Source organism: Balaenoptera ricei, chromosome X (genome assembly GCF_028023285.1).
Source record: "Balaenoptera ricei isolate mBalRic1 chromosome X, mBalRic1.hap2, whole genome shotgun sequence".
NCBI classification, from domain to species: domain Eukaryota; kingdom Metazoa; phylum Chordata; class Mammalia; order Artiodactyla; family Balaenopteridae; genus Balaenoptera; species Balaenoptera ricei.
In genome coordinates this window covers 107068116-107093008 of record NC_082660.1, presented here as the reverse complement: position 1 = coordinate 107093008, position 24893 = coordinate 107068116, and the positions used below count along the sequence as shown (strand labels likewise).

The following is a 24893-nucleotide window of genomic DNA, read 5'->3' as shown; positions in this document are numbered from 1 at the left end:
AACTTCAAAGCTTTTGCACAGTGAAGGAAACCATAAACAAGACGAAAAGACAACCCTCAGAATGGGAGAAAATATTTGCAAACGAATCAACGGACAAAGGATTAATCTCCAAAATATATAAACAGCTCATTCAGCTCAATATCAAAGAAACAAACCCCCCAATCCAAAAATGGGCAGAAGACCTAAATAGACATTTCTCCAAAGAAGACATACAGACGGCCACGAAGCACATGAAAAGATGCTCAACATCACTAATTATTAGAGAAATGCAAATCAAAACTACAATGAGGTATCACCTCACTCCTGTTAGAATGGGCATCATCAGAAAATCTACAAACAACAAATGCTGGAGAGGGTGTGGTGAAAAGGGAACCCTCTTGCACTGTTGGTGGGAATGTAAATTGATACAGCCACTATGGAGAACAATATGGAGGTTCCTTAAAAAACTAAAAATAGAATTACCATATGACCCAGCAATCCCACTACTGGGCATATACCCAGAGAAAACCGTAATTCAAAAAGACACATGCACCCAAATGTTCATTGCAGCACTATTTACAATAGCCAGGTCATGGAAGCAACCTAAATGCCCATCAACAGACGAATGGATAAAGAAGAGGTGGTACATATATACAATGGAATATTACTCAGCCATAAAAAGGAACGAAATTGAGTCATTTGTTGAGACGTGGATGGATCTAGAGACTGTCATACAGAGTGAAGTAAGTCAGAAAGAGAAAAACAAATATCGTATATTAATGCATGTACGCGGAACCTAGAAAAATGGTACAGATGAGCCAGTTTGCAGGGCAGAAGTTGAGACACAGATGTAGAGAATGGACATATGGACACCAAGGGGGGAAAACTGCGGTGGGGTGGGGATGGTGGTGTGCTGAATTGGGCAATTGGGATTGACATGTATACACTGATGTGTATAAAACTGATGCCTAATAAGAACCTGCAGTATAAAAAAACAAACAAAACAACTAATACTAAACTTTCATTGGGTTATTTGTATGGAAATATGTTAATATAAATGTTTCAGACATTACATGAAATTTCTAAAAATCTTATATTTGTATTTGTATGGAAATATGTATGGAAATATGTTAATATAAATGTTTCAGACATTAAAAAAAAATAAAAAATAAAAAAAAATAAAATGAATACATGTGTAAATAAGCAGCTGAGCTATGAAAGGATAACTTTTGAAAAGCCCTTTTAGCATTTGAAGAAATGAGCTATTGAGGTTGGTAGGTTATGAGATTTGTTCGTATCTTTTTTTTTTTTAACTTCCATTTTCTGTGCAGGCCTGAAGGCATTGAACGACAGTACAGGAAGAAATGTGCAAAGTAAGTATTAACAGTGTGGGTTTCTCCGAGCATAAGCAAGTAGAGGCAATGATGTGTTAGGAAAAAGATCATTTGGAGACAATTCTTTGTTATATCTTTGTCCCTATAATCTTTCCTGCCTTCAAACTTCAATTATGCAAATACCAATATGCTTCTTAAAGAGATGCAACTGACCAAGTTACATCTCCGACCAGCTGGCCACAAAAATGGGTTTTTAAACATAGTATTATTTTTTCACTGAGGTGTAACTTATATATAATAAAATTTGCCCTTCCTAAGTGTACAGTTTGATGAGTGTTGACAAAAACATAGAGCCATGTAACATCACCACTCCTGTGACATAGACGTTTCCAGTGCTCCTTTGCAATCAGTCTCCTTCCTCACCCCTCCCCTCGCCAGCACTGATCTGCCTTCTGTTACCGTGGTTTTACCTTTTCTAAAATGTGATGTAAATTCTACAGTATGTGTTCTACTACATACAATATGTATCTCTTCCATCTGGTTTCTTTCATGTAGCATGATGCTTTGGGGGTTCATTTGAGTTGTTATGTGTATCAGTAATTTGTTCCTCTTTATCGCTGAGTAGTAGTCATTGCACCACAGTTTGTTTAACCATTGACCTGTTGAAGGGCATTTGAGTTGTTAATGGCTTTGGCTATTATAAATAAAGCTGCTATGAACATTCTAGTATAAATCTTTTGGGAATATGTGTTTTCTCTTGGAGTGGAATTGTTGGGTCATATGGTAAATGTAACATAGTGTAATTTTTTTTTGATATTTATTATTTATTTATTTTGGTTGCACCGGGTCTTAGTTGTGGCAGGCAGGCTCCTTAGTTGTGGCACACGGGCTCCTTAGTTGTGCCATGCAAACTCTTAGTTGCAGCCTGCATGTGGGATCTAGTTCCCTGATCAGGGATTGAACCTGGGCCCCCTGCATTAGGAGTGCAGAGTCTTAACCACTGCGCCACCAGGGAAATCCCAACATAGTGTAATTTAATACAAACTTATTTATAAAGTCTGTCATAGGACTACAGACCCAAGATCTGTAGAGACTTTAGAGACTTTAGAGACTATTATTTAAAGATATATATGATTTCCAGCTTTAGGCTGTTAACAGTGAGAATATTAAACTATAATAAGTTTAATCTTGTTGATGAATTACAGTTCAATTTTGGCTCTCAGAAGACTCAGACTAGAATTAAAGCAGGGAAATGGCTAAGAAGGCATTTTAGTTTACAGCCACATTAGATTTGTTAGACTACTTTAATCATATCTTATGGGTATGGGTCTACTTCACTTAGCTGAAGAAGTATAATAGAAGTGACCAACCAGGACTTCCCTGGTGGTGCAGTGGTTAAGAATCCGCCTGCCAATGCAGGGGACACGGATTCGAGCCCTGATCTGGGAAGATCCCACATGCCCAGCCGTAGAAGCCCAGCCATCAGTGATTCTTATCAAGTTGTTTTGGGAAACACTGGGAAGAGCTAATCATCAGTTTATGCCACGAACACAAATATTCCCAGAGTCTAAGCACGCTTTGTGAAGCACCGTTTTGGGGATTTGGATTCTGAGGCCTCCTTGAGATTCACTCTGCTGTTTGCAGGTGCGGGCTGCCACTCTTCTACCAGTCCCAACCGAAGAATGCTCCTGTGACCTTCATTGTGGATGGAGCAGTAGTCAAGTTTGGTCAGGGTTTTGGGAAGACGAACATATATACTCAGAAACAAGAGCCTCCTAAGAAGGTAATTATCACTGAAGGAGACAGATGGGTTAATATAGCTACAGATTTAGCCCTAAAATTTTAAATAAGATTATGGTGCATGAGAAACTGCCCTTTATGGGTGCTCTCATTATTAAGAGAATGCCATTTTTGTGTATGAGCAGATGCTACAAAATTGTAACACCTATTATGTGTTCTCTTTTCTTTCCTACATCTGCTCTATGAGTAAAGTTAGAAATTGTATGGTTTTTATTCACATTTACTTCCTTTGAAATTTCTTCTTTTTCCAACGTGAACAATTAAAATTGAATGAATAAGGCTAGTCTTTAAATATACTTTTAAAAACCCTTGATGGCAAATACTAGAAAAATATAATGCAAATTAAAAGATGGGCACTTTTAGATAGGCCAGCCTGTCCCAAGGAGGTCCCCTGCCCCCAGGAGCCAGGCTTGTACACTTGCACACACCCACTCACACATACACACTCACACACACACGACTCACAGAGCCTCTTGAGGTGAACTAGACTGATTCCTTTTCCTGCAACTCCAGGTGATGATGACGAAACGGACTAAAGACATGGGCAAGTTCAGCTCTGTCACTGTGTCTACTATTGATGAAGAGGAAGAGGAGATTGAGGCTGTAAGTGCTTCTGCTCTCGGGGGAATTGGAATGGGGGGCGGGGGGAGGGGACTCTCGAGCCAGAGCATTGAGTAACAGAATAACTAGAAACTTCGCTCGTAGATCTTGCTCTGCTACTAAGGAACGCTGTGATACCGGGCTGGTTCCTGTTTCCCTGGATCTCAGGGACATCTCTGTAAGATAAGGAGCAGGGAGTTGGACTAGATCAGTCATTTTTTTCATACTGTTTTTTGAGATGCCTTAGGGGGCAAATCCCTCCTCATCCCTCTTCAGTTGAAAAACTACTGGGCTCAGCAATTTCAAGTCCCTTCCAGTCCAGCTCTGATGGTGTGGGAGTCTGTCCTTAGCAAGAGCAGCAATTACCTTTATGGTATTTCAGTATAATGATGTTTACAGAGAGATGTTATCTGTTATTTAAACGTGGTTTCGGTTGAAACCTGACTCTCCCGGATTATGGAAAAGCTGAAGAGTTGAAAGGGAGCAGAGTCTTGCCATTTCAGTAATAATTTCATAATTTGAGGAGTATAAACTTCTCCCGAGGTCTCTGTTGCTCCTCTTTGGTGAGACTGCTGGCCTAAGGGTGCTTCTTTCTTCCCTCAGAGAGAAGTTGCTGACTCGTATGCGCAGAATGCCAAGGTGATTGAAAAGCAGCTGGAGCGCAAAGGCATGAGCAAGAGGCGGCTGCAGGAGCTGGTGAGTGGCGGGGGCGGGGGGGTGGCAGGCGCTGGGCTGGACTGTTTGGGTTCCTCGGTCTGAAAGACCCTCCGGCAGGCACGGGAATCCTTTCGGAAGTCTGTCGGGGGTTATGGTGTGGCTGGCTGCCAGGTGTCTAACCGTGGGCCGTGGCTGTCAGTACATACCCTACTCTGGGACAGTGACCACAGGATCCAGGCCCCAAATGATAGTTCTTGTTAGCCAACCCTAACGAGAATGATAAGTTAATCTGCTACTTGTGGTCCGAGGTCAGGAGTTCAAGATCGGGGCTCATGGGTGCTCTCCCAGGGTATGAGGCATACAGTGGGGCTACATTGGGGTGCCAGGATTGGGGCTGGTCGCTGCTTCTTAAAGCACTGCTTCCACCACCACTGTCTGCACTATTCCTGGGCTCTTTATGGAGCACGCACGTCTGTATGTGATGGTGCCTATGTTTCTGTTTTCCTGATAATAAGTTACTTATGATATTTCTTTCAACTCAGACATCCCAGCATTGGTGCCTCATCGAAAAGTATACCAGTCTATTCTACTGACTGTAGAGCGGTTTTTGGTGACAGAGGTAGTGGGTCTTGAGAGCTGCTTTACCTTGCCATAGTGATCTAGAGCAGTGCTTATCAGATTTTCTGAGGTGAAGGACCAGTGCTTGCTTCTTGTTTTAAAATTTGTCAAGAGTAGATTTGTAATTTATAAAATGCAATAAAAATGAATTTGCCTGAATTCTTCTTACGAGGTTATTTTACTTTATTATTCCTCTGTCAAATTGCTATAAAAGTTTCTAAATGCTTACTCTCAATTTTTGTGGGTATCTTCATGGACTGCACAACTTTAAGTAGCACTGTTCTAGAACAGTGTTCTTCCTCCTGTTCTGCCACAAATAGGATACTGATATGTCATGATATTGATTCCTCCAGTCCTTCAGGGGTCCTGGAGCTGTGGGATCCCTACACTGATAGACCACAGCCCTGTGTGTTTACCCCATTTTACCATACAGATATTATTATCTTCAATGTGTGTCATAACATCAGAAAGGTTGGAAAGCAGTTGCTAGAGTTTCATCACAATTTTAGAAACACGGTTCTAGTTGTATACTAAATGAGCATGAGGGGATAGTGTTGGGGCAGTTAGAATAAGGCAGGAAAATCAGAATTTCATGTCATGTATCAGGACATATACTTTTCTTCCTTTCCAGGCTGAACTGGAAGCCAAGAAAGCGAAAATGAAGGGAACCTTGATTGACAACCAGTTCAAATGATCAGGACCTTTCTGTGAACCCAGACTGGAGACAGGCATTGAGATCAGGAAGAAAAAGAGCGTTTTCTTGACTACATGGACTGGTTCCTACCTTTATGCCCCAGCAGAAGGCTTTACGTGGCTTACCAGTGATTCTCCTACATTCGGTGAGGTCTTTGAGTCCATCTGACCTGCTTTCTAGAGATGGATTTTTCTCAATCTTTCTGAGTATAGGTCTTCTGTACTATTTTTTGGCCATTTGAAGTAAACTTCTTCATCTGTGTAGAAGCTCTGTGAATAGATCAGTGCTTCAGTGTGTCTAGTTTCTAAAGGAGCTATTCTTATTCCTTCTTCAAAGTTAATAAAATGTTTAAAGATTTTTGAAAAAAATATGATGTCATAGAAAAAAGTAACACGAATTACATTTAATGTTACAGCAAGCCAGACCCTTTTAAGTGGCTCTGTCTCCGTTCTTAGACTGGCAGGTATTGGCTAGGGTTTGAATCTCTCTACTGTCAGAGAAAATCCATAACAAGCCAGAATCTGCATAAAGTCTCCTTTACCTCAAATGTTAAAACTCTAGGCACGCCAACCCTTATAAGATGTTGTACATGCAGAAGGAAAAGCCAGATTCAAGTGAGGGGGTAGGATAGCTCTGATCCGAATGAAAATGGGGTCTTGGTAAGCAACCCAAGGGAGCTACCATCCTGTCAAGCAGCTAAGAGCCCTTAGTAACCTCTATTCTATTTTCTGTCTCTATGAATTTGCCTATTCTAGGTACCTCGTGTGAGTGGAATCTACAATATTTGTCCTTCTATGTCTGGCTTATTTCACTAAACATAGTGTTTTCAAGGTTCATCCATGTTATAGCATGTAACAAAATGCCATTCCTTTTTTGGCTTAGTAAATCCCACTGTGTGTATATACCATATTTTGTTATTCATCGGTTGATTGACACTTGGGTTGTTTCCACCTTGTAGCTATTGTGAATCATGCTGCTGTGATCATTGGTGTACAAATATTTGTTCAAATCCCTGCTTTCAGTTCTTTTAGATGTGCAGTGTAGGTAGTAGCAGAGTTGTTGGATCATATCGTAGCTCTACGTTTAACCTTTGAGAAACTGCCAAACTGTTTTCTACAGTGTCATCTTGTTTTTATTTTTTTTTAAATAAGAAAAAAGAAACAATGTTTTATTTTAAAGAAAATGAGTGCAACCTATCTTTATATCCTCTTATCCATCAGCATCACCTTTTGAATGTTTTGAGTGGAGAGGAACCAAAAGTACACCTCAAATAGAAATAGAAAAGCACAGTGGACTGAACACTGTCAGATTTGTGTTAAATCCCAGCGCTCCTGCTTCATAGTTGTGTTAACTCTAAGAAAGGCACTTCACCTCTCTGAGCCGCAGTTTCTTCATCAGAAAAAGACAATAGGTACAATAGCACCTTGCAGGGTTTATATTAGAGAGCATAATGAATGCAAAGTGCCTAGCACCGTGTCTAGCTTGCTGGCATGCAATAAATAGCATCATCATTCTAAAGAGAGGTTCATCGAGGCAAAAGCAACTCACCAAGTTTTATAATCACTCACTGTCTGATAAGCAGCCAAATTTTGTAAATTCTGGGATGTAATGGCAGGGAGGCCTTGTCAATGGCTTTTCTTTTTTTTTTTTAACGTCTTTATTGGAGTATAATTGCTTTACGATGGTGTGTTAGTTTCTGCTTTATAACAAAGTGAATCAGTTATACATATACATATGTTCCCATATCTCTTCCCTCTTGCATCTCCCTCCCTCCCACCATCCCTATCCCACCCCTCTAGGTGGTCACAAAGCACCGAGCTGATCTCCCTGTGCTATGCGGTTGCTTCCCACTAGCTATCTATTTTACGTTTGGTAGTGTATATATGTCCATGCCGCTCTCTCACTTTGTCCCAGCTTACCCTTCCCCCTCCCCATATCCTCAAGTCCATTCTCTAGTAGGTCTGTGTCTTTATTCCTGTCTTGCCACTAGGTTCTTCATGACTTTTTTTTCCCCTTAGATTCCATATATATGTGTTAGCATACTGTATTTGTTTTTCTCTTTCTGACTTACTTCACTCTGTATGACAGACTCTAACTCCATCCACCTCATTACAAATAACTCAATTTCGGGGCTTCCCTGGTGGCGCAGTGGTTGAGAGTCTGCCTGCCAATGCAGGAGACACGGGTTCGAGCCCTGGTCTGGGAAGATCCCACATGCCGCGGAGCAACTAGGCCCGTGAGCCACAACTACTGAGCCTGCGTGTCTGGAGCCTGTGCTCCGCAACAAGGGAGGCCGCGATAGTGAGAGGCCCGCGCACCGCGATGAAGAGTGGCCCCCGCTTGCCAGAACTAGAGAAAGCCCTCGCACAGAAACGAAGACCCAACACAGGCAGGCAGAAATGAATAAATAAATAAATAAATTTATAAAAAACAAAAACAAAACAAATAACTCAATTTCGTTTCTTTTTATGGCTGAGTAATATTCCATTGTATATATGTGCCACATCTTCTTTATCCATTCATCCGATGATGGACACTTAGGTTGCTTCCATGTCCTGGCTATTGTAAATAGAGCTGCAATGAACATTTTGGTACATGACTCTTTGAATTATGGTTTTCTCGGGATATATGCCCAGTAGTGGGATTGCTGGGTCATATGGTAGTTCTCGTTTTAGTTTTTTAAGGAACCTCCATACTGTTCTCCATAGTGGCTGTATCAATTTACATTCCCACCAACAGTGCAAGAGTGTTCCCTTTTCTCCACACCCTCTCCAGCATTTATTGTTTCTATATTTTTTGATGATGGCCATTCTGACCGGTGTGAGATGATATCTCATTGTAGTTTTGATTTGCATTTCTCTAATGATTAATGATGTTGAGCATTATTTCATGTGTTTGTTGGCAATCTGTATATCTTCTTTGAAGAAATGTCTATTTAGGTCTTCTGCCCATTTTTGGATTGGGTTGTTTGTTTTTTTGTTATTGAGCTGCATGAGCTGCTTGTAAATTTTGGAGATTAATCCTTTGTCCGTTGCTTCATTTGCAAATATTTTCTCCCATTCTGAGGGTTGTCTTTTGGTCTTGTTTATGGTTTCCTTTGCTGTGGAAAAGCTTTTAAGTTTCATTAGGTCGCATTTGTTTATTTTTGTTTTTATTTCCATTTCTCTAGGAGCTGGGTCAAAAAGGATCTTGCTGTGATTTATGTCATAGAGTGTTCTGCCTATGTTTTCCTCTAAGAGTTTGATAGTGTCTGGCCTTACATTTAGGTCTTTAATCCATTTTGAGCTTATTTTTGTGTATGGTGTAAGGGAGTGTTCTAATTTCATACTTTTACATGTACCTGTCCAGTTTTCCCAGCACCACTTATTGAAGAGGCTGTCTTTTCTCCACTGTATATGCTTGCCTCCTTTATCAAAGATAAGGTGACCATATGTGCATGGGTTTATCTCTGGGCTTTCTATCCTGTTCCATTGATCTATATTTCTGTTTTTGTGCCAGTACCATACTGTCCTGATGACTGTAGCTTTGTAGTATAGTCTGAAGTCAGGGAGCCTGATTCCTCCAGCTCCATTTTTCGTTCTCAAGATTGCTTTGGCTCTTCGGGGTCTTTTGTGTTTCCATACAAATTGTGAAATTTTTTGTTCTAGTTCTGTGAAAAATGCCAGTGGTAGTTTGATAGGGATTGCATTGAATCTGTAGATTGCTTTGGGTAGTAGAGTCATTTTCACAATGTGGATTCTTCCAATGCAAGAACATGGTATATCTCTCCATCTATTTGTATCATCTTTAATTTCTTTCATCAGTGTCTTATAATTTTCTGCATACAGGTCTTTTGTCTCCTTAGGTAGGTTTATTCCTAGATATTTTATTCTTTTTGTTGCAATGGTAAATGGGAGTGTTTTCTTAATTTCACTTTCAGATTTTTCATCATTAGTGTATAGGAATGCAAGAGATTTCTGTGCATTAATTTTGTATCCTGCTACTTTACCAAATTCATTGATTAGCTCTAGTAGTTTTCTGGTAGCATCTTTAGGATTCTCTATGTATAGTATCATGTCATCTGCAAATAGTGACAGCTTTACTTCTTCTTTTCCAATTTGGATTCCTTTTATATCTTTTTCTTCTCTGATTGCTGTGGCTAAAACTTCCAAAACTATGTTGAATAATAGTGGTGAGAGTGGGCAACCTTGTCTTGTTCCTGATCTTAGTGGAAATGGTTTCAGTTTTTCACCATTGAGGACGATGTTGGCTGTGGGTTTGTCATATATAGCCTTTATTATGTTGAGGAAAGTTCCCTCTATGCCTACTTTCTGGAGGGCTTTTATCATAAATGGGTGTTGAATTTTGTCGAAAGCTTTCTCTGCATCTATTGAGATGATCATATGGTTTTTCTCCTTCAATTTGTTAATATGGCTTCACCCCCTTTAGCCACAAACTCCTTGGATATCATCTACACCACCTGTGAGAACCAATACTCTGCTCTGACCACAGTCTCCTACCATTGCTGCTCTTTCATACTCTTACTTCCACTAAACCTGTTTTGTTTTGTTTTTAGATTTGAAGAGAGATTATTACTATTTTTTTCATTGAAGTATAGTTGATTTACAATATTGTGTTAGTTTCAGGTGTATGACAAAGTGATTTGGTTATACATACATATGTATATATCTATATTTTTTCTATTCTTTTCCATTATAATTTCTTTGTTCTTCTTTCTCTAGTTTCTTTAGGTGTAAGGTTAGATTGTTTACTTGAGATTTTTCTTGTTTCTTGAGGTAGGCTTGTATAGCTATAAACTTCCCTCTTAGAACTGCTTTTGCTGCATCCCATAGGTTTTGGATCTTCGTGTTTTCATTGTCATTTGTCTGTAGGTATTTTTTGATTTCCTCTTTGATTTCTTCAGTGATCTCTTGGTTATTTAGTAACGTATTGTTTAGCCTCCATGTGTTTGTCTTTTTTATGTTCTTTTCCCTGTAATTCATTTCTAATCTCATAGCGTTGTGGTCAGAAAAGATGCTTGATATGATTTCAAGTTTCTTAAATTTACTGAGGCTTGACTTGTGACCCAAGATGTGATCTATCCTGGAGAATGTTCCGTGCGCACTTGAGAAGAACGTGTAATCTGCTGTTTTTGGATGGAATGCCCTATATATATCAATTAAATCTATGTGGTCTATTGTGTCATTTAAAGCTTCTGTTTCCTTATTTATTTTCATTTTGGATGATCTGTCCATTGGTGTAAGTGAGGTGTTAAAGTCCCCCACTATTATTGTGTTACTGTCGATTTCCTCTTTTAGAGCTGTTAGCAGTTGCCTTATGTATTGAGGTGCTCCTATGTTGGGTGCATATATATTTATAATTGTTATATCTTCTTCTTGGATTGATCCCTTGATCATTATGTAGTGTCCTTCCTTGTCTCTTGTAACATTCTTTATTTTAAAGTCTATTTTATCTGATATGAGTATAGCTACTCCAGCTTTCTTTTGATTTCCATTTGCATGGAATATCTTTTTCCATCCCCTCACTCTCAATCTGTATGTGTCCCTAGGTCTAAAGTGGGTCTCTTGTAGACAGCATATATATGGGTCTTGTTTTTGTATCCATTCAGCCAGTCTGTGTCTTTTGGTTGGGGCATTTAATCCATTCACGTTTAAGGTAATAATCGATATGTATGTTCCTATGACCATTTTCTTAATTGTTTTGGGTTTGTTTTTGTAGGTCCCTTTCTTCTCTTGTGTTTCCCACTTAGAGAAGTTCCTTTAGCATTTGTTGTAGAGCTGGTTTGGTGGTGCTGAATTCTCTTAGCTTTTGCTTGTCTGTAAAGCTTTTGATTTCTCCATCAAATCTAAATGAGATCCTTGCCGGGTAGAGTAATCTTGGTTGCACGTTCTTCCCTTTCATCACTTTAAGTATATCATGCCACTCCCTTCTGGCTTGTAGAGTTTCTGCTGAGAAATCAGCTGTTAACCTTATGGGAGTTCCCTTGTATGTTATTTGTCGTTTTTCCCTTGCTGCTTTCAATAATTTTTCTTTGTCTTTAATTTTTGCCAATTTGATTACTATGTGTCTCGGCGTGTTTCTCCTTGGATTTATCCTGTATGGGACTCTCTGAGCTTCCTGGACTTGGGTGGCTATTTCCTTTCCCATGTTAGGGAAGTTTTTGACTATAATCTCTTCAAATATTTTCTCTGGTCCTTTCTCTCTCTCTTCTCCTTGTGGGACCCCTATAATACGAATGTTGTTGCGTTTAATGTTGTCCCAGAGGTCTCTTAGGCTGTCTTCATTTCTTTTCATTCTTTTTTCTTTATTCTGTTCCGCAGCAGTGAATTCCACCATTCTGTCTTCCAGGTCACTTATCCGTTCTTCTGCCTCAGTTATTCTGCTATTGATTCCTTCTAGTGTAGTTTTCATTTCAGTTATTGTATTGGTCATCTCTGTTTGTTTGTTCTTTAATTCTTCTAGGTCTTTGTTAATCATTTCTTGCATCGTCTCAATCTTTGCCTCCATTCTTATTCCGAGGTCCTGGATCATCTTCACTATCATTATTCTGAATTCTTTTTCTGGAAGGTTGCCTATCTCCACTTCATTTAGTTGTTTTTCTGGGGTTTTTTCTTGTTCCTTCATCTGGTACATAGCCCTCTGCCTTTTCATCTTGTCTATCTTTCTGTAACTGTGGTTTTTGGTCCACAGGCTGCAGGATTGTAGTTTTTCTTGCTTCTGCTGTCTGCCCTCTGGTGGATGAGGCTATCTAAGAGGCTTGATGGGAGGCTCTGGTGATGGGTAGAGCTGACTGTTGCTGTGGCGGTCAGAGCTCAGTAAAACTTTAATCCACTTGACTGTTGATGGGTGGGGCTGGGTTCCCTCCCTGTTGGTTGTTTTGCCTGAGGCAACCCAACACTGGAGCCTATCTGGGCTCTTTGGTGGGGTTAATGGCAGACTCTGGGAGGGCTCATGCCAAGGAGCACTTCCCGGAACCTCCGCTGCCAGTGTCCTTGTCCCCACGGTGAAACAGAGCCACCCCCCGCCTCTGCAGGAGACCCCCCAACACCAGCCGGTAGGTCTGGTTCAGTCTCCCCCAGGGTCACTGCTCCTTCCCCTGGGTCCCAATGCGCACACTACTTTGTGTGTGCCCTCCAAGAGTGGGGTCTCTGTTTCCCCCAGTCCTGTCGAAGTCCTGCAATCAATTCCCACTAGGCTTCAAAGTCTGATTCTCTAGGAATTCCTCCTCCCGTTGCCGGACCCCCAGGTTGGGAAGCCTGACGTGGGGCTCAGAACCTTCACTCCAGTGGGTGGACTTCTGTGGTATAAGTGTTCACCAGTCTGTGAGTCACCCACCCAGCAATTATGGGATTTGATTTTACTCTGATTGCGCCCCTCCTACTGTCTCACTGTGGCTTCTCCTCTGTCCTTGGACGTGGGGTATCCTCCTTGGTGAAGTCCAGGGTCTTCCTGTCAATGATTGTCCAGCAGCCAGCTCCCATTATAATTTCTTACACGATATTGAATATAGTTCCCTGTGCTATGCAGTAGGACCTTGTTGTTTATCTATTTTATATATAGTAGTGTGCATCTGTTAATCCCATACTCCCAATTTATCCACCCACCCGCCCCCCTTTGGTACCCATAAGTTTGTTTTCTGTGTTTCTGAGTCTGCCTCTGTTTTGTAAATAAGTTCATTTGTACTATTTTTTAGATTCCACATATAAGTGATATCATATAACATTTGCCTTTCTCTGCCTGGCTTCACTTAGTATGATAATTTCTAGGTCCATCCATGTTGCTGCAAATGGCATTATTTCATGCTTTTTTATGGCTGAGTAATATTCCATTGTATATATGTACCACATCTTTGTTATCCATTCATCTGTCCATGGACATTTAGGTTGCTTCCATGTCTTGGCTATTGTTAACAGTGCTGCAGTGAACATTGGGGTGCGTGTATCTTTTCAAATCATGGTTTTCTCCAGATATATGCCCAGGAATGGGATTGCTGGATCATATGGTAACTCTGTTTTTAGTTTTTAAAGGAACCTCCATACTGTTTTCCCCAGTGGCTGCACCAATTTACATTCCTACACCCTCTCCAGCATTTATTATTTGTAGACTTTCTGATGATAGCCGTTCTGACTGGTGTGAGGTGATACATCATTGTAATTTTGATTTGCATTCCTCTAATAATTGTTGAGCATCTTTTCATGTGCTTTTTTGGCCATCTGTATGTCTTTTTTTAAGAAAAGGTATGCCCATTTTAAAAAATGTATGCCCATTTTTTGATTGGGTTTGGATTTTTGTTATTGAGTTGTGTGAGCTGTTTATATATTTTGGAAAGAAAGCCCTTTTTGGTCACATCATTTGCACGTATTTTCTGCCAGTCCATAGGTTGTCTTTTTGTTTTGTTGATGGTTTCCTTTGCTGTGCAAAAGCTTATAAGTTTGATTAGGTCCCATTTGTTAATATTTGCTTTTATTTCTATTGCCTTGGGACTGACCTAAGAAAACATTGCTATGATTTATGTCTGAATGTTTTGCCTATGTTCTCTTCTAGGAGTTTTATGGTGTCATGTTTTATATTTAGGTCTTTAAACCATTCTGAGTTTATTTTTGTGTATGGCATGAGGGTGTGTTTCATTGATTTACATATGGCTGTCCAGCTTTCCCAACACCACTTGCTGAAGAAACTGTCTTTTCTGCATTGTATATTCTTGCCTCCTTTATCAAAAATAAGGTGACCATATGTGCGTGGGTTTATCTCTGGGCTCCCAATCCTGTTCCATTGATCCATATGTCTGTTTTTGTGCAAGTACCATGCTGTTTTGATTACTGTAGCTTTGTAGTATTGCGTGAAGTCTGGAAGCGTTGTGCCTCCAACTTCGTTCTTTTTCCTCAGGATTGCTTTGGCAATTCTGGGTCTTTTGAGGTTCCAAATGAAGTTTAGGATTATTTGTTCTAGTTCTGTGTGAAGGGTGATTATTTTATTGGTAGTAACAATCAAAAATAGTAACAGTAATAATAATAATAATACTTTTATTGAATACTTACTATTCTTATTGAGTTGGGTGCCATAGAAAGAACTTTATAAGGTATTATCTTAATCTAAACAAGACAATAATCCTATGAGATAAGTTTAACTATTTTCATTCTCATTTTACACATGGGTACTCTGAGGTTCTGAGAGTTTATGTTTCCCAAGGTCCCATAGCCATTAAGTGATAATGCCAGAAATCTGACTATAGAACTATGCTGAATTGCTTCTCCTGTGAGATTTTAAAAAAATACATGATTGGGAACAGATCACACTTTTATTCTGAGCCATCAAGTAAAGTGCATTGTAAAGACCCTTGCATAGAGGACTCCCTGTAGCAAATGCGTGGTTACCTTTCTACGTATTTTCTGAAGTATTTGCCTTTAGATGATAATACAGAACCATTTCAACATCTGGTTCAACTTATGCATTTTATTTCATCTTTAAGACTGCAAATTGTTATGTCACTAGCACCAAACAAGCATGTGCTCTTCATTGTGTTTTATTCTTTCATGTTGAAATAGTTATTAAAATAACATGACATAGTCTCTCTATTCTATTTAGTTGTAGTGTTTTAGCCGCAAACGCAGTGTTTTAGAGTTAGTATAAAGAACCATATTGAAATTTTGGAGAGTCTTATTCTATTTTTTTGTTTGGTTTTGCAAATTATTGACTGTGATAATATAGTAAAATGTTGCCACCGCAATAACTGTTTACATTTGGAAGTGTAATTTTATTGTTTAAGAGAAATTGAAAAGCTATTTATTTATTTATTTATTGGCCATGCTAGGCAGCTTGTGAAATCTTAGTTCCCTGACCAGGGACTGAACCTGGGCCCTGGCAGTGAAAGCCTAGTCCTAACCACTGGACCACCAGGGAGTTCCTTGAAAAGCTTTTTAAAAACTAGCTTGTGTCAACCATTTTAGGAGCCTTACCGCTGCAGACCACCTCCTTTTCTTAAGGGAAAATATGCCCTTTTTTATTCTTTTGATGTTTTATTCTGCTTCTTCACCTGACTACTCCTCTTTTTCACTCAGTTTTTGTTTTTGTTTTTTGTTTTTGGCTGCGTTGGGTCTTTGTTGCTGCGTGTGGGCTTTCTCTAGTTATGGCGAGCAGGGGCTACTCTTCATTGTGGTGCGCAGGCTTCTCACTGTGGTGGCTTCTGTTGTTGCAGAGCACGGGCTCTAGGCGCATGGGCCTCAGTAGTTGTAGCATGCAGGCTCAGTAGTTGTGGCTCACGGGCTCTAGAGCACAGGCTCAGTAGTTGTGGCGCATGGGCCTGGTTGCTCCGCGGCATGTGAGATCCTCCCAGACCAGGGCTCGAACCCGTGTCAGCTGCATTGGCAGGCAGATTCTTAACCACTGCGCCACCAGGGAAGTCCCTTCACTCAGTTTTAACAAAGCACAGTCCATTACACTTGAGCTTTTAATCTTTTATATTCCTCCAGGAAAACAAAAAGCATCACTTATGGTGAACTCTACCTGTTTTTATTTTGTATTATTTATTTATTTATTTATATTTTTTGGCTGCACCACATGGCTTGTGGGATCTTAGTTCCCCTACCAGGGATTGAACCCAGGCCCTCAGCAGTTAAAGCACAGAGTCCTAACCACTGGACAACCAGGGAATTCCCTCAACCTGATTTTAAACTTTATAGAACCTTGAACCTCCCATTTTCTCCCAGTATTGCAGTTCTGTCCCCCTTTTTCTTCCTTTTGACCCAGCCTGATCCTGTGATTGATGATCAGAATTCCTCTCATGAGCCCCTTTAACTCTATTTTTTATTTATTTTTTTGGCCATGCTGTGCAGCATGTGGGATCTTAGTTCCCAATGAGGGAACCCGTGCCCCCTGCATTGGAAGCGTGGAGTCCAAACCACTGGACCACCAGGGAATTCCCACCTTGATTTGTCTTTTAGATTTTAAAAAATCTTTGGATAATTTTAGATTTACAGAAAGTTCCAAAAATAGTACAGAGTTTCTTTATACTCTTTACTACAGTTCCCCTAATATTAACATCTTATATCAGGGGTCCCCAACCCCCAGGTCGAACAGCAGGAGGTGAGCTGCGGGCAATCGATTGAAACTTCATCTGCCGCTCCCCATCGCTCACATTACCACCTGAACCATCCCCCCTCCCCATCCGTGGAAAAATTGTCTTCCACAGAATTGATCCCTGGTGCCAAAAAGATTGGGGACCGCAGTATTATATAATGCTATGAGCCGAATTTTGTCCCCCTCCAAATTCACATTTTGAAGCCCTAATCCCCAATGTAATGGTATGTGGACATGGGCCTTTGAGAGGTAATTAGATTTAGATGAGGTCATGAGGGTGGGACCCTCGTGACGGGATTAGTACACTTACAAGAAGAGACCAGAGAGTTCTCCCTCTCTTTCTCTGTCTCTCACAGTCTTTCTCTTTCTCTCCACCTCTCTCTCTCCCATGTGAGGACACAGCAAGAAGGTAGCAATCTGCAAGCCAGGAAGAGAGCTCTCACCAGGAACTGAATCAGCCAGCAACTTGATCTTGGACTTACTAGTCTCTGGAACTGTGACAAATCAATGTCTTGTTTAAGTTACCCAGTCCATGGTATTTTGTTATAGCAGCCCTAGAAGACTAATATATATAAAACCATAGTACATTGGTCAAAACTAAGAAATTAACATTGGTATAATAACGTTAAGCTATGGACTTCATTTGGATTTCATCAGTTTTTCCACTGTGTCCTCTTTATGTTCCAGGATCCAATCCAGGATCTCACATTGCATTTAAACTTTCATGTCTCTTTAGTCTCCTCCAATCTATGACAGTTTTTCAGTGGTATCTCATGCTTTTAATTTGCATTTCCCTAATCTCAGATGATGTTGAACATATTTTTCTTCTTTATTATGGTAGAAAAACACATAACATAAAATTTACCATCTTGGGGGGAGATTGGTTCAAGATGGTGGAGTAGAAGGACGTCCTCTCACTCCGTCTTGCAAGAACACCAGAATCACAACTAACTGCTGAACAATCATCAACAGAAAGACACTGGAACTCACCAGAAAAGATACCCCACATCCAAAGACAAAGGAGAAGCCACAATGAGACGGTAGGAGGGGCGCAATCACAATAAAATCAAATCCCATAACTGCTGAGTGGGTGACTCACAAACTGGAGAACACTTATACCACAGAAGTCCACCCACTGGAGTGAAGGCTCTGAGCCCCACGACAGGCTTCCAGACCTGGGGGTCTGGCAATGGGAGGAGGAATTACTAGAGAATCAGACTTTGAGGGATAGCGGGATTTGATTGCAGGACTTCGACAGGACTGGGGGAAACAGAGACTCCACTCTTGGAAGGCACACAGAAAGTGTGCACATCAGGACCCAGGGGAAGGAGCAATTACCCCATAGGAGACTGAACCAGACCTACCTGCTAGTGTTGAAGGGTCTCCTGCAGAGGCGGGGGGTGGCTGTGGCTCACCGTGAGGACAAGGACACTGGCAGCAGAAGTTCTGGGAAGTAATCCTTGGCATGAGCCTTCCCAGAGTCTGCCATTAGCCCCACCAAAGAGCCCGGGTAGGCTCCAGTGTTGGGACACCACAAGCCAAACAACCAACAGGGAGGGAACCCAGCCCCACCCATCAGCAGACAAGTGGATTAAGTTTTACTGAGTTCTGCCCACCAAAGCAACAGCCAGCTCTACCCATCACCAGTCCCTCCCATCAGGAAACTTGCACAAGCCTCTTAGATAGCCTCATCCACCAGATGGCAGACAGCAGAAGCAAGAAGAACAACAATCCTGCAACCTGTGGAACAAAAACCACATTCACAGAAAGATAGACAAGATGAAAAGGCAGAGGGCTATGTACCAGATGAAGGAACAAGGTAAAACCCCAGAAAAATGACTAAATAAAGTGGAGATAGGCAACCTTCCAGAAAAAGAATTCAGAATTATGATAGTGAAGATGATCCAGGACCTCGGAAAAAGAATGGAGGCAAAGATCGAGAAGATGCAACAAATGTTTAACAAAGATCTAGAAGAATTAAAGAACAAACAAACAGAGATGAACAACACAATAACTGAAATGAAAACTACACTAGAAGGAATCAATAGCAGAATAACTGAGGCAGAAGAACGGATGAGTGACCTGGAAGACAGAATGGTGGAATTCACTGCTGTGGAACAGAATAAAGAAAAAAGAATGAAAAGAAATGAAGACAGCCTAAGAGACCTCTGGGACAACATTAAACGCAACAACATTCGCATTATAGGGGTCCCAGAAGGAGAAGAGAGAGAGAAAGGACCAGAGATAATATTTGAAGAGATTATAGTCAAAAACTTCCCTAACATGGGAAAGGAAATAGCCACCCAAGTCCAGGAAGCACAGAGAGTCCCATACAGGATAAACCCAAGGAGAAACACGCCGAGACACATAGTAATCAAAGTGGCAAAAATTAAAGACAAAGAAAAATTATTGAAAGCAGCAAGGGAAAAACGACAAATAACATACAAGGGAACTCCCATAAGGTTAACAGCTGATTTCTCAGCAGAAACTCTACAAGCCAGAAGGGAGTGGCATGATATACTTAAAGTGATGAAAGGGAAGAACGTACAACCAAGATTACTCTACCCGGCAAGGATCTCATTCAGATTTGATGGAGAAATCAAAAGCTTTACAGACAAGCAAAAGCTAAGAGAATTCAGCACCACCAAACCAGCTCTACAACAAACGCTAAAGGAACTTCTCTAAGTGGGAAACACAAGAGAAGAAAAGGACCTACAAAAACAAACCCAAAACAATTAAGAAAATGGTCATAGGAACATACATATCGATTATTACCTTAAACGTGAATGGATTAAATGCTCTAACCAAAAGACACAGACTGGCTGAATGTATACAAAAACAAGACCCATATATATGCTGTCTACAAGAGCCCCACTTCAGACCTAGGGACACATACAGACTGAGAGTGAGGGGATGGAAAAAGATATTCCATGCAAATGGAAATCAAAAGAAAGCTGGAGTAGCTATACTCATATCAGATAAAATAGACTTTAAAATAAAGAATGTTACAAGAGACAAGGAAGGACACTACATAATGATCAAGGGATCAATCCAAGAAGAAGATATAACAATTATAAATATATATGCACCCAACATAGGAGCACCTCAATACATAAGGCAACCGCTAACAACTCTAAAAGAGGAAATCGACAGTAACACAATAATAGTGGGGGAACTTAACACCTCACTTACACCAATGGACAGGTCATCCAAACAGAAAATTAATAAGGAAACACAAGCTTTAAATGACACAATAGACCAGATAGATTTAATTGATATTTATAGGACATTCCATCCAAAAACAGCAGATTACACTTTCTTCTCAAGTGCACACGGAACATTCTCCAGGATAGATCACATCTTGGGTCACAAATCAAGCCTCAGTAAACTTAAGAAACTTGAAATCATATAAAGCATCTTTTCTGACCACAATGCTTTGAGATTAGAAATGAATTACAGGGAAAAAAACGTAAAAAACAGAAATACATGGAGACCAAACAATATGTTAGTAAATAACCTAGAGATCACTGAAGAAATTAGAGAGGAAATCAAAAAATACCTAGAGACAAATGACAATGAAAACATGACGATCCAAAACCTATGGGATGCAGCAAAAGCTGTGCTAAGAGGGAAGTTTATAGCAATACAAGCCTACCTCAAGAAACAAGAAAAATCTCAAATAAAGAATCTAACCTTACACCTAAAGGAACTACAGAAAGAAGAACAAACAAAACCCAAAGTTAGTAGAAGGAAAGAAATCATAAAGATAAGAGCAGAAATAAATGGAATAGAAACAAAGAAAACAATAGCAAAGATCAATAAAACTAAAAGCTGGTTCTTTGAGAAGATAAACAAAATTGATAAACCATTAGCCAGACTCATCAAGAAAAAGAGGGAGAGGACTCAAATCAATAAAATTAGAAATGAAAAAGGAGAAGTTACAACAGACACCGTAGAAATACAAAGCATCCTAAGAGACTACTACAAGCAACCATATGCCAATAAAATGGACAACCTGGAAGAAATGGACAAATTCTTAAAAAGGAAGACCTTCCAAGACGGAACCAGGAAGAAATAGAAAATATGAACAGACCAATCACAAGTAATGAAATTGAAACTGTGATTTAAAATCTTCCAACAAACAAAAGTCCAGGACCAGATGGCTTCACAGGTGAATTCTACCAAATATTTAGAGAAGAGCTAACACCCATCCTTCTCAAACTCTTCCAAAAAATTGCAGAGGAAGGAACACTCCCAAACTCCTTCTATCAGGCCAGCATCACCCTGATACCAAAACCAGACAAAGATACTACAAAAAAAGAAAATTACAGACGAATAACACTGATGAATATAGATGCAAAAATCCTCAACAAAATACTATCAAACAGAATCCAACAAAACATTAAAAGGATCATACACCACGATCAAGTGGGATTTATCCCAGGGATGCAAGGATTCTTCAATATACGCAAAACAATCAATGTGATACACCATATTAACAAATTGAAGAAAAAAACCGTATGATCATCTCAATAGATGCAGAAAAAGCTTTTGACAAAATTCAACACCCATTTATGACAAAAACTCTCCAGAAAGTGGGCATAGAGGGAACCTACCTCAACATTATAAAGGTCATATATGACAAACCCACAGGAAACATCATTCTCAATGGTGAAAAACTGAAAGCATTTCCTCGAAGATCAGGAACAAGACAAGGATGTCCACTCTCACCACTATTATTCAACATAGTTTTGGAAGTCCTAGCCATGGCAATCAGAGAAGAAAAAGAAATAAAAGGAATACAAATCAGAAAAGAAGAAGTAAAACTGTCACTGTTTGCAGATGACATACTATACATAGAGAATCCTAAAGATGCCACCAGAAACCTACTAGAGCTAATCAATGAATTTAGTAAAGTTGCAGGATACAAAATTAATGCACAGAAATCTCTTCCATTCCTATACACTAATGATGAAAAATCTGAACGAGAAATTAAGGAAACACTCCCATTTACCATTGCAACAAAAAGAATAAAATACCTAGGAATAAACCTACCTAGGGAGACAAAAGACCTCTATGCAGAAAACTATAAGACACTGTTGAAAGAAATTAAAGATGATACTAACAGATGGAGAGATATACCATGTTCTTGTATTGGAAGAATCAATATTGTGAAAATGACTATACTACCCAAAGCAATCTACAGATTCAATGCAATTCCTATCAAATTACCAATGGCATTTTTTACAGAACTAGAACAAAAAATCTTAAAATTTGTATGGAGACACAAAAGACCCCGAATGGACAAAGCAGTCTTGAGAGAAAAAAATGGAGCTGGATGAATCAAACTCCCTGACTTCAGACTATACTACAAAGCTACAGTCATCAAGACAATATGGTACTGGCACAAAAACAAATGTAGATCAATGGAATAAGATAGAAAGCCCAGAGATAAACCCATGCACCTATGGTCAACTAATCTATGACAAAGGAGGCAAGGATATACAATGGAGAAAAGACAGTCTTTTCAATAAGTGGTGCTGGGAAAACTGGACAGCTACATGTAAAAGAATGAAATCGGAACACTCCCTAACACTATACACAAAAATAAACTCAAAATGGATTAGAGACCTAAATGTAAGACCAGGCACTATAAAACTCTTAGAGGAAAACATAGGAAGAACACTCTTTGACATAAATCACAGCAAGATCTTTTTTGATCCATCTCCTAGAGTAATGGAAATAAAAACAAAAATAAACAAATGGGACCTAATGAAACTTCAAAGCTTTTGCACAGCAAGGGAAACCATAAACAAGACGAAAAGACAACCCTCAGAATGGGAAGAAACATTTGCAAATGAATCAACGGATAAAGGATTAATCTCCAAAATATATAAGCAGCTCATGCAGCTCAACATTAAAAAAACAAACAACCCAATCCAAAAATGGGCAGAAGACCTAAATAGACATTTCTCCAAAAAGGACATACAGATGGCCAAGAAGCACATGAAAAGCTGCTCAACATCACTAATTATTAAGAGAAATGCAAATCAAAACTACAATGAGGTATCAGCTCACACCTGTTAGAATGGGCATCATCAGAAAATCTACAAACAACAAATGCTGGAGAGGGTGTGGAGAAAAGGGAACCCCCTTGCACTGTTGGTGGGAATGTAAATTGATACAACCACTATGGAGAACAGTATGGAGGTTCCTTAAAGAACTAAAAATAGAATTACCATATGACCCAGCAATCCCACTACTGGGCATATACCCTGAGAAAACCATAATTCAACAAGACACATGCACCCCAATGTTCACTACAGCATTATTTACAATAGCCAGGTCATGGAAGCAACCTAAATGCCCATCAACAGACGAATGGATAAAGAAGTAGTGGTACATATATACAATGGAATATTACTCAGCCATAAAAAGGAACGAAATTGGGTCATTTGTAGAGACGTGGATGAATCTAGAGACTGTCATACAGAGTGAAGTAAGTCAGAAAGAGAAAAACAAATATCGTATATTAACGCATATATGTGGAATGTAGAAAATGGTACAGATGAACCAGTTTGCAGAGCAGAAATTGAGGCACAGATGTAGAGAACAAACATATGGACACCAACGGGGGAAAGCGGCGGGGGTGCGGGTGGGGGTGTGATGAATTGGGCCATTAGGATTGACATGTATACACTGATGTGTATAAAATTGATGACTAATAAGAACCTGCTGTATAAAAAAATAAAAGAAAATTCAAAAAAAAAGAAAAGCAAACTGCAGAAAAGTGTGAATAATATGACCCTGTTTTTGTAAAACTAACAGCAATAAAAATATTTCATGTACATGTAAAAAAAGAATTTACCATCTTAACCATTTTAAAATGCACAGTTCAATGATGCTAAGTATATTCACAGTGTTGTGAAACACATCTCTGGAACTTTTTCATCTTATTAGTCTGAAACTATATACCCATTAAACAACAACTCTCCCTTCCCTAGCTAGTTCCTCATAAACACAATTCTACTTTCTGTTTCTGTGGATTTTACTAGTTTAGAGACCGCATATGAGTGGAATCATACAGTATTTGTCTTTTGGTGACTGGCTTATATTTTACATAGAATAATGTCCTCAAGGTTCATCCATGTTGTACCATATGATAGAATTTCCTTCCTTTTTAAGGCTGAATAATATCCCAATGTATGCGTAGACCACATTTTGTTTACACATTCATCCATTGATGGACATTCAGGTTGCTTCCACCTCTTGGCTATTGTGAATAGTGCTGCTATAAACATTAGGTACAAATCTCTCTCTGAGACCCTGCTTTCAATTCTTTTGGATATATACCCAGAAGTGGGATTGCTGGATCATATGGTAATCCTGTTTAATTTTTTGAGGAACCTCCATGCTGTTTTCCACAGTGGCTGCACCATTTTACATTCCCAGGAGTAATGTACAGGGCTTCAATTTCTCTTCATCCTCACCAACACTTCTTATTTTCTGTTTTCTTTTTTTTTCCGATTTTTTTTTTTTTTTTTGGCTGCACCTCGCAGCCTGTGGGATCTTAGTTCCCAGACCAGGGATTGAACCCTGGCCCTTGTCAGTGAAAGCTCAGAGTCCTAACCACTGGACTGCCAGGGGATTCTCTATTTTCTGTTTTTTGATAGTAGCCATCCTAGTAGTGATGATATTTCATGGTTTTGATTTGCATTTCGTCAATGATTAATGATGTTGAGCAAGTTTTCATATACTTGTTGGCTATTTATATATTATTTTTGGAGAAGTGTCTATTCCCAAAAAAGTCCTTTGCCCATTTTAAAAATTGGATTATTTGATTTTTGCATTGTTGTGAGCATATTTTTACTTGCTAATTTTCCATCTCTGTATCTTCTTTGGTAAAGTATATGCTCAGATCTTTTGCCTATTCTTAAACTGGGTTTGTTTTTATATTGTTGAGTGTTAAGAGCTCTTTATATAGTCTGGATATAAATCTTTTATCAGGTATGTGATTTGCAACATCTCCCAGTCTCTGGTTTGTCTTTTCATTGTCTTAATAATGCATTGCCTTTCATGACCCAGGATCATGCAGCTTTTTTTCCTATATTTTCTTCTAGAAGTTTTATATTTAC

At 39.5% G+C, this 24893-nt stretch overlaps 1 protein-coding gene across 4 annotated transcripts in view; it reads left to right on the top strand.

The window, feature by feature from the left end:
- STEEP1 (STING1 ER exit protein 1) overlaps positions 1-24893 on the top strand; it is an 86661-nt gene that overhangs the window by 25157 nt on the left and 36611 nt on the right. For 2 of the 4 annotated variants that reach the window (XR_009500142.1, XR_009500141.1), the window contains exons 3-7: positions 1311-1352; positions 2958-3096; positions 3627-3716; positions 4317-4409; positions 5620-5827. Coding sequence is in view for 1 of the 4 variants with exons in the window: in XM_059910133.1 (XP_059766116.1) it covers positions 1311-1352; positions 2958-3096; positions 3627-3716; positions 4317-4409; positions 5620-5682 (427 nt within the window). In the remaining 3 variants the exon portion in view is untranslated. Of the gene's footprint in view, positions 1-1310; positions 1353-2957; positions 3097-3626; positions 3717-4316; positions 4410-5619; positions 6585-24893 lie in introns of those variants that run through there. The other 2 variants (XM_059910133.1, XR_009500143.1) reach the window with 2 other exon arrangements.